General features: G+C 43.9%; 1 protein-coding gene across 3 annotated transcripts in view; it reads right to left on the reverse strand.

The window, feature by feature from the left end:
* The window catches only part of slka (STE20-like kinase a), a 51,767-nt gene extending 41,918 nt beyond the window's left edge, over positions 1 to 9,849 (reverse strand). For 2 of the 3 annotated variants that reach the window (XM_035399983.1, XM_035399982.1), the window contains exon 1: positions 8,795 to 9,848. In XM_035399983.1, the coding sequence (XP_035255874.1) occupies positions 8,795 to 8,944 (150 nt within the window). In that variant the 5' untranslated portion in view covers positions 8,945 to 9,848. Of the gene's footprint in view, positions 1 to 8,794 lie in introns of all 3 variants that reach the window. The other variant, XM_035399984.1, reaches the window with a different exon arrangement.
* Between the last annotated feature and the right edge of the window lie 1,364 nt (positions 9,850 to 11,213).

An 11,213-nucleotide genomic window follows, 5' to 3' on the forward strand; every position in this document is an offset into this window, starting at 1 on the left:
TCGTTCGGGAAACACTTTGGGATGCATTAAATCCATTTGTGTCCTTAACACTGATGTACACACAAATGCACTTGTTTTGTTTCTTCAGAAAAATGGTTTGGAAAGTTCAGCCATGACAAAAATAAAGTTGTTTTCAACTCATTAAATGTGTTTATGCAGAAAAAAACGAACTTTTGCATTATATAAGTCAAAGGTAAGAACAAAGGAAGATTGAATCCAGATGACCCTCTCTGTACAGCCGTTTAACTACAGTTTACAAACTCCTTTGCCAACTATTATGAAATAATTCCAGGCCTCCAAGAGAGAACAGATAAATTCAAGATATTTGAGATCAGAGTCAGCAGTTGGATCAAGTTATTAATTCAATTACTGAGCAGTCGACCAGCTTCAAACAAACAGCAACATGTTTCATGAAAAACACTTCTTAAAAAAACAGAATTAAACAGACGCTCACCATTCCGTCCCAAATAACAAGGCTGCTACTCCTCCTACAACCAAGATGTCTTCCAGAGTGTTTACGACATTATTTCGGTCATTCTGGACACGAGAGAACATGAAGTCAGCTAGCCATTACTTTATACACAACAAAAACCTAACGCAACAAACAAAAATGGAAAAAGTCGATTCAGAAAAATGTACCAAATGTACCAAGCCAGAAGTTAAATGCTAATGCTAAACCATAATGTGTATCAGTCCTAATCCCGGAGCAGATTAAGGTCAGCTTTAGTCAAGAGTCATTATTAACAATGTAACAAATAGCCTAAAAAATATTAATACATTTAAATGTAGGCCCAGTCCTATCCGTCAGATTTACAACAAAATTTTGTAGAAGGTTGTATGTTCGAACTGATAAAGGAACAAGCCTTTGTGGTTATAAATGGAAATGATAAATTAATAAATTATGTGATAATGTTCATGACAGAAGAAGAAGAGGCTGATTCTGGAGAATGTGACAGAGCAATGATTAGAGAGACAGCAGAGACAGAAGTGGGACATCCTCAAACAGAATTCACTACAGAATTCAGCACATTGTTCTCCAAAGAGTTACGTGCGCTCAAGGAGATGGCATCCATAGCTGTGAATAAATGCTCAGCCTATTTAAGATCAGCTGTGTGGATTAATCGGGAACCAATTTTTTTCTAAAGGATCCAAATTTAGATGTAAATGTCCTACAACTATGTAAAGTCTCAGTGTCTGCATTTCTGGCTTGTGTGTAAATAAAACTGTTTTATGTATTTTTGAGCTCTGCTAATTTATTTTAAAAAACCATCGGTTGTTCAAAGAATCTGCTGGCTTTGTGGCAGACCAGCAGGCAACAGGTTTAAAATGAGTGTGCTCAACCCCTCGCCAACACTCCAACACTTCTTTCTTATTCTCTTTCTTTTCTCAGAAAAGAAAAGAAAGAGAATAAGAGAGAGGCTGAGAGGGGAAAGGCTACATTAGGAGCTGAGCTGCACCAGTCACATTTCCACAGGGGAAGACACAAAGCAGGGGATGCAGTCAGATGAGTTCAGTCACCCTCAGGATCATCTGCTCATACAAGCGTTAAAATTAGTGAAAAATAAAACTCACATCAAGTAGGCCTACTTTATAAAGAAAACTAATACAAAGGCAAGTAGCGCTTTAGGTGAGTTTGAAATGGCAAGCAAACCTTTCTGCGGTTAGATTATATGCAATTTCCCTTTGAAAAGGACTAGGCTACTAACAGCTGTGTTTTCTCACTGCTACAGTATCGTTAAAATATGCTGTTTAGCTTGTAGATCCAGAAAGGCTTTTATCCATCCAGGGTGCCTTGGATCCTGACCCGTTTGGCACGTGTATTTTTCATAATTTTGACTGGCAAACTAAACCCTTTGTGATGCACTGATGATAAGTTCCTCTTTTTCCAGAGAGCTCCTTTTTGGCTATTACCTTTGCCCATGTGGTGCTCCTTTCTCTAACCTTTCACGCTGATTTGCTTATTTACAAAATTTACATTCTCTACGGTCAAAGAGACAACATTCAAGGGAAAAAAAACAAATGTGCACATTTACACTGGACTTAACTGTTGTTATAACTATGAAAAAAGGCTACAAGCACAGTAGATTTTTTGTGTCATTGCAAATTCTGCTATTAGTGAAACAGAATTTACACGGGACTTAACTTTTGTTAAGACTATGGGAAAAAGGCTACAAGCACAGTAGATTTTTAGTGTCATAGCAGATTGTGTCATTAGTGAAAGAAGAACAGCTCTGAACCTCCCCGGCTGGTCTCACATTCCAGAGCGGGGAGGAGAGGGCTGCAGGCGCTGCGGCGGGAGGCCCGCGGCTAACGCGACAGACGCGCCGCCAACCGCCAGCGGAAACCGCGACCGCCGCCGCGAACACGTGAGCTGAGCCGAGCCGAGCCGAGCCCCGCCCGCGTCGCGGGGCCCGCCCCCGGGACCTCAGCGCGAGGGGAACGACAACAGACAAATAAATGCGCCAGAAATGCGCTTCCAGTGACGGTAATCTCCATTTCCCTTTATTTAGGCGTTGCCCAGGGAGACTCACCCGCAGCCGTTTACGCTGTTGTGACCGCGTTCGGCTTACTCTCCGCTCTCGATCGGCGCGAGCGTTGCGCAACGCTGCTACTACAGCAGATCGCAACAGAAAGGCCACGGGCCCCACGCCTTGCCCACACCGGCGGCTTGCAGAAGCAAAGCTGCTTATACAGCATGATGAGGGGATCGCACAGTCAGTACTGTACACAGACAGTGTTCCCCATACAGGTCAGTAGGGCTGTACACACACAGTGTTCCCCATACAGGTCAGTAAGGCTGTACACACACAGTGTTCCCCATACAGGTCAGTAGGGCTGTACACACACAGTGTTCCCCATACAGGTCAGTAGGGCTGTACACACACAGTGTTCCCCATACAGGTCAGTAAGGCTGTACACAGACAGTGTTCCCCATACAGGTCAGTAGGGCTGTACACACACAGTGTTCCCCATACAGGTCAGTAAGGCTGTACACAGACAGTGTTCCCCATACAGGCCAGTAAGGCTGTACACAGACAGTGTTCCCCATACAGGTCAGTAGGGCTGTACATAGACAGTGTTCCCCATACAGGTCAGTAGGGCTGTACACAGACAGTGTTCCCCATACAGGTCAGTAGGGCTGTACACAGACAGTGTTCCCCATACAGGTCAGTAAGGCTGTACAAAGACAGTGTTCCCCATACAGGTCAGTAAGGCTGTACACAGACAGTGTTCCCCATACAGGTCAGTAGGACTGTACACAGACAGTGTTCCCCATACAGGTCAGTAGGACTGTACACAGACAGTGTTCCCCATACAGGTCAGTAGGGCTGTACACAGACAGTGTTCCCCATACAGGTCAGTAGGGCTGTAGACAGACAGTGTTCCCCATACAGGTCAGTAGGGCTGTACACAGACAGTGTTCCCCATACAGGTCAGTAGGGCTGTAGACAGACAGTGTTCCCCATACAGGTCAGTAGGGCTGTACACAGACAGTGTTCCCCATACAGGTCAGTAGGGCTGTACACAGACAGTGTTCCCCGTACATTTTGACTTTAAATGGTAAATGGTAAATGGACTGCATTTATATAGCGCTTTTATCCAAAGCGCTTTACAATTGATGCAATTGATACAATTGATATTTGGGCAATTCCCCTGAATGTTGTTGCCACAGCAAACACCAATCCACCCCCCCCCCCCCCCCCCCAAACACCCAGCACGTCCACACCACCACTCAATAATAAAAATGTTCTAGGGGAAACACTTAGAGACTGTTACTGGAATCGTAAGGTCACTCTTAATGCAGCGCTTTTCCACCCAGTCCAGACGGTGGCGAATCGGAAGAGGGCACGATTACCACACGGTTAGAGGTTCCGAACGGGAGGAAGCGGTAAGGACGGCCCCTTCACAGCATCCTCGGTCCCGATTCACTCGACCGCCACCGCCGCCCGTCTTATCAGGAAACCGGGGCCTGATACCGCATGACGAAACATCCTGAAAGGGCGCGCTGTTTTGCCCCCGCTGTTTACGGTTGTCATGGTACCGGACCAGTCACCACCGCACGGTTTATTTTCATGGGTCTTCCCGGTCATCTGTACGAATAAACTGAAACTGCTAATCGCACGGGTCTCTGCGTTAATGCTACCACTGCATGGCCAAACGCATGATAACACTGCATCAACATCGGCTGAGAATAGCTTAAAAATAACTTCTGTTACTGACCTAATGCTAAGATCATGGTTGATATGATGATGGAGCAATCAGGAACCAGAGTTCACCCTTTTGATGTAAATTACGCGATAAAGCCATGTTCAAAAACCAGCTAAAATCATAGCCGTCTGAATCCCTTTTATTATTTGAATGTATTGTCATGAGAAACCCTGGACTGGGATTCCACAGCTCTCTGTTTAACAATAAAGTAAACTTTATTAAAATAATAAAGTAAGCAATTTGGAATACGTTGTAACACAAGTAAAAAGTTACAGGGCTTTACGGTGCTCCCATTTTAGGAACATTTGCACCTGAAAACTGATGTGCGCTAACTGGAAAAATAATTTAGAAGCACGTGTACGAACTGCGCTCCTAAATTTTTCACCTAACGAACACGTGCTTCTTGGGAAATGTTAGCGTAGAGTCCTGTGCAACACTACTTCTTCCACTTCCTCCTCCCATGAACGGAAGCCTGGTTGCAGAACGCATTTGTGCTGTAATGTAAAAAAATGTAGGCATCAGCATCGGCACTGCGAAACACGGGCTGACAAATATCGCTTATCGTCACTGGCCCCAGAATGTCCACGCTGCGAATCTCGAATCCAAACCATGTGAAAAATACAAATCAAGAGCATACCGCTCTGATAGAGATAAATGAACAGGGAAGTTATCTGGAACAAAGCTACCAAGAAGCCTTTTTTAACGTGGTGACGAACAGCGGTCACGTCAACTCTTCTAGTACAGAGATGTGAAATTTCAGGAAACCGCACTGCCACATGACAGTAAATTTAAACGACTCAGTTTTGAGTGCAAGCTGAAAACCGCAGGACAATCATAGCAGGACTAATTCCCCTCTGGTTCCTGTCAGTACCTGTGTGGACTACCAGGAAGGGAGTCGGCGTGTCACAATCGCGCACAGACACCCGCACACCTTTTCGTTACCGCTCAGACCCAGAGGAGAAAGTGCCTGCTCAGCGCTCAGAGGCCCGGGGTTAACATTAAGGCCGCGTGAAGTCACGCACCCCCGCTAACACGCTCACATGACCCGGCCTGATTCGCTCCCCCCCCCCCCCCCCCCCCCCACGGGGCGACCCGCGTCATCTGACCCCACAACCGCGGAGCCAAAAACAGCGCGAGTGCTCGCTTGTTCTCTGTCCTGCGTCACAGTCTTTCATTAAACTGTGGGTATATTACCGCATCTGACTAATCCAGGAGACAGTACAGAAGGGTCACATGATTACCGTGTGCTGCTGCCCTGCTGGTGATGGAACCTCACAGAACTGGCAAGCAGCCTCATCCCAGCCAATCAGAAGTCATTTTCTTTGACTCACATTCATCTATGGCCTAAAAACAGGAAGAGGGTTTATTTATCACCTACCAAGCTTGAGAGAGTCCCAGATGTCCAGATCGCAGATTTGTCAACCTCTATTCACACTTTTCACAAAGAATGTTCTTTTGCATTATGAATACAAGCACAGCAGACAACATTTCTCAGTGCTAGCTTATGAAATTAACTGAGCTGGTCGCTTTGGTAAGGCTTCCAAAAAAACGATTCTGAAAACAGACACTGTAATTATGAAAACTATTCACAATATCAGGGAATAGTACAGAAATAAAGGATCTAGAACCCTGGGCCCAGAACTGCTGGTTTTCCATCCTCCTTTTACCTGGGAGTCAGGTGTGAACACAGTCTGGCCAATCAGTAGCGCTAATTGTTCAGTTAATTACCTGAGAGGAAATAAAACTAGTATCGGCCTTAGATTTCAGGGCTAGATTTGAGTATCCATGTTCTGGAATATAAGCATTTATGAAACTAAAGAGTACATTAGCAGATTCACTGATAAAGGGCGAAAGACCCACTATTATATTATTACATAAAGATTTATAAGCTATTATTATATAATGCATACATTTTTATTAGGCCTATTCATTGGTGTGCCTAATGTGTTCTTACCACAAGCAACTTCTACACAGCTCATATTTACATATTATTTAATTATACAGCTGAATACTAAAGCAGCTATTCAGGTTAAGTGCCTTGCTGAAATGTATGAAAATACAGGCGAATCTGCAGTCATTTGAAACCTTCAGGAAGAAAATACTTTTGTTCCAACACTGTTACAGAGCTGTAACCCCAGTCTCATTTCCTGTTCACCCTGTCAGGCACCAAATGAAAATTCGCTGCCACATTTATCCAACTGAACCGCCAACAAGTTGCACGAGAAATTAGAGGGGGAAAACCAGTCTACTAGAAGCAGCATTCAGATGAAACTAATGCTCATCAGCCAAAAGGATCTGAGGCCTCCAGTAGCCTCACAGCACATTAGCATGACCGTAATAACGCTATATAAACCACTAATTTACAGTGTGAAAAAAGGCAAGTTTACAGCATCAAAATGGTGTCATACAGAACAATTACCAGGCAGTATAAATCATGAACCATAAAGGATGCAAAACAAACAGACTGATTGTGGGAGATTATAGTTAATTTAAGGGCACCACTCCTACCCAGTGGTGAATGCTCACCTGTAGCTTAACCTGTCCAGCTGCATAGCTCCGCCCACCCTCCTGCTGCATAGCTCCGCCAACATTCCTGCCACATAGCTCCGCCCATGCTCCTGACACATAGCTCCACCCACCATCCCGCCACATAGCTCCGCCCACCCGCCGCCCACATGTTAGCTCAGGTAATTCTACTCGCTCACTGCCACTGCTCATCCACAGCTGTAGAGAAGCACATTCCATGTTACCCTGTAGCTAAAAGGCACTTCAAAGCCCCCATCATGCTCACATGATGCTACTGCGCAGACCTTACAAAACTGGGTTAAAATAATCAAGGCAAGCTTCACGAGCACTTCATTAGGGCAGTCTGCCCCTTCGTCTGGCTGTCACAACCACCACCCCATCACCCCCCCACCCCCCCACCCCTCCACCAACTCTGATACCTGAACCCTCCAATAACTGACTGCACTTTTGAAGGGGGCTCAACCTAGTTGCTGAGTTGAGATTACATAGGGAACACACATGAGTCAGTCACACTTAACTCCAAGCTCAGACAGCATGGGGTCCTCCCACTCCACTGCAGGCCTGTTGCAGTAGAAACCAGATGAAAGGTAAGAAAGGTAAAGCCTACCCCTGTTGGTACTGCTAGCACATGCTGCTGCTCCTGTTGACAGTGCAAAGGAGTCACCAGGTTCCTGTGCCAGGTGGGCTATAGAAATCCTACATAACTGGGTTTGGCACTTGTGCCCCCAACGATTCCCCTTTCATTCACTAAATACCTATTCTGCCATGCTGGTCTTGAACCAATAACGTATCACTGAACATTAGGCGAATAACCAAGACCCAGTTATTAAAAAATAGTTCCACAAATTGGAATAAATTCTTTTGCATGTCTCACGATCATGGCAACCACATGTATGATTCCATTTGAAGACTCCAGATGAGACAAATGACTGTCCATCCCAAACGCATTTCTCAAAACTTCTGTTAACTCTTCCCAGTATTTGTCAACTTCCTTCAGAAACAAATACATTAACCACAGGGTTTTCTGTTTACATGCCTCCATAGTTGAGTGTGTGCTCCAGAGAAGGCAAGCAATGTTGTATCCATCACAGGTTCAATAAAATGATGCTGCTGCTGCTGCAAGGGCAATTTTTACTCAGTCACTTATTTCACTGACAACCACCGCTTATAGCTGTCTTTCTTACCCAAAGTATCGGTTAGCTAACGAACTCCATTTAACTCAATTCTCTTTAGAAATTGTTTTAACTTCGGAAAACGCACAAAGGTCCCACACGCGGGCCTATTTTGCAAGCTTGATTACTTAGGGATTGTCCGTCTAACTGTTTCAATATATGGGAATGGCACTCGCTATAAAGTGAATTCCCCCCTTGTTTTAAGAGTTTTCCTGTGTTTTGTCTGCTACTTATTTAAATACATTATTGCTTACTTGCTATGATTTTATTAATTCTGCCCAAATAGTAATATTAACATGTCGCCATGACCGTTTTTAGAATGACTGATCTCTAGGCGTTCTCTCGGTCGCATTCCTCATCCAGTAAACCGAATTATTAATACGTGTGGGAACCATAAACCCTGTATAACTAACTGTCATAGTCTCGTTTAAAAAAAACACCAGAGCAAGCAGAATGTGTGATATTTTAGCGTTTAGTGGACAAGCCCATTTTCTATCAGGACATTTCTCAAAAGGTCAGATTTATTTCCCTCTAAATGTATGGTGGGGCGTGTTTGCAATACCTCGCATATGGACACATCGCAATTTAGGGATAGAGTACCCATGTCTTACAGATTTACTGGATGATGGGACCGGAGGACAAAAGGCACGGAGAAATGCTCCTCCACAGTGTGGAGAAATCTAACAACGATTAGACCAAAACAAGGGGGGAATGACTCGCGGGCTAAAGTAAAGGAAGGAAATGGATTTCATCATGCTAAAATGTAGCTACGATGATTGCCTAAACAAGATGAGATCAGTTTCCATTAAACATTAAGAGGCCCCAATGTTCTATCAGCTCTAGACAATTAACACTAGCTACTGTCAGTGAAAGAGTGACTTGTTTACCTTGTACACTTTTCCAAAGGCTCCATCTCCCAATTCACCGATAATCTCCCAGACGTCCTCTGGATTCAGATCTCTGTGAACGTGTTCATATTGTTTTTTCTTCTTTTCGCTCCCCAATTTGAAGATTTTGCGAAAATTAAAAAACGACATTGTCAAATACACGTATCTGTCACTAGCTAGTAAGGAAGAACTGTGTGGTTTCTTAATAGAGACCAATTTTTTTATATAGTGGCAAGAGTTAGCAAGCAAGTGGGGAGCAAACAGCTAGCAAGCAACTGGTTTTAATAGCCAACTCTAGCTAACATTAAACAGATAATTAGCTATCGTAGCGATACAGCTAGCTATTTAGCTACTAAACCAAGCAAATTGTGGCTAGCTGGCTACACCTAATATAACGTTATCTGTTGCACGTAGCCTGGCAATCACAAGGAATAAGTCCACATCTTTACTTGTATGGCCAAATATAGCAAGCTAATCACATAGACAATACACACAAACTAAATGCTAGCCTAAAGCAGCTAGCAGGCTATCTTAACGTGGGAGTCCAGGAGTGTGTATCGCGATTATATTGAGCTGCATTTCTGTAAAATCCGGGCGGTAAAATGTTTCGATGGAAGCAAAATAGGAAATGAACCCCAACTGCCATTCAACTCCGCGCATAATCGACCATGTGACCAGAGGATGAAGAAAATGTTTAACTTAATATCTTTGTGTATTATATGTCCACTGACTGTAAAAGCAAAGTAGGCTTAAGCGCCAGTAAAACTCTCCAGAAACACATCGGCCCAACCGATCAAGCTAACGTTGAGACAGCGTAGAGGCACTCCTTCCTTTTCTCTTCATAGAAACAGAAAAGGCGACGACCAAATGAATTTTCACATAGCCTTGGATTCCATCAAACAGTAGTCCATTTTCTAACTAAATGTGACATTAGAAATATCCCTCGTGCTTCAGACGACTGAATGTCTATTCCGATCAGTCGCAGTAATAACTTCAGCAAGCAGAGTCAGGATAGCGGTGTTCTCAAAGACGCAGTCGCAGTTTGGTGTTCAGTACTGGAACTACAACGTGGGGGCGTCATACGCACACAGATAAATAAATAAATAAATAGGCCAGCGAAAATCGTTTCCGTACTCATTTATATTTTACAATAGCCTGTAGAGATCTCACACACAGACATGCTTGCCTCACACCGTCAAAAATAAAAAAAGTGATGTTCAGTTTGTTTTATTGATCGGAAGTTACAGTGTCCAATCCATTTAGCCTAATTGTAAAAAGATCAGCTTTCACACGTTTTCGCTTTGGTTTTTATGGATGAAACCCTGTAAGCATCATGCGCGTGTGATCCTAAAATCTGGGGAGACCATTATTAGTTGACCTGCACAAGCATCCATTTCACGTTTTTGCATACGAAGACGTTTCAAGCATGTATTAAAATTGTCTCTGGGCAAAATGGCTATGAAATAGAATTCTTGTGCAATGGTTAAGCTAGGCTAGAATGTAGTTCCCAGTTTGGATTCGGTGATCTGTATCCTAGAACATGAACTACTGTAGTCTAAACCTGATGTTTAGCTAAACCCGTGTAGCCCAGTTTCCGAAATTAATTTTGCAGACCAACTATGTATTGGCACAAACTTTCCAATTTAATTAATAGACCCATTTAGGTTTACAATATTCTTCCTTGAGCTAGGAGGCAGCACGGTGCTGCAGCGGTATAGCACGTATCACGGCGGTCTCCGGTTTTCGCTCACAGCCAAGAATGGGTTAGGGTTAGTTTCTCGACTGTCTTGATGTAAATATTTGGTTCAAAACGTGTCCTTTATGTGTTTTTCTTTACGATTTTTGACATTTAAAGGAAATGCGTTTTTTAATTGTTTGGAATTTTTAAAACCAATTAAGACACGTCCAAAGACATTAAGGTTAGGTCAATTGGAGAGTGCAAATTGCATGTAAATATGAGCGTGCGCGTGAATGGCGCGTGTGCCCTGTAACAGATTACGACCTGTCCAGGGTGTATTCCTGCCTCTAGCCCACTGCATGCTGGGATAGGCTCCAGATTTCCTCCCCCCGCGCGACCCCGACCAAGATAAGCGGGTTAGATAATGGGTGGATGGATGGGTGGAACCTTGAGCTAGACTACCTAATTATTGCCGCCTGGCCGGGTTACCCGGGTCTTTGTAATGATCGCAAGCTTGCTATGTAATATTACCTCATAGTTTATTCCCCTTCTATCACTTTTATGCTGTTGGCTTCACAATGCCTCGCTTCTCTTAGTTTCTCCATGAGTCTGGCTTTAAATAAAGGCCGTCTCTGTTTCCACATAATCTGCTTTATTCATACACTGTGGGTTGCACAGTGGATCTTGACACAGTTCCCTGCTTTCAAGGTGACACAACCTTGCTGTTCTGCCCAGGTTCCA

This window comes from Anguilla anguilla, chromosome 18 (genome assembly GCF_013347855.1).
Source record: "Anguilla anguilla isolate fAngAng1 chromosome 18, fAngAng1.pri, whole genome shotgun sequence".
Taxonomy (NCBI): domain Eukaryota; kingdom Metazoa; phylum Chordata; class Actinopteri; order Anguilliformes; family Anguillidae; genus Anguilla; species Anguilla anguilla.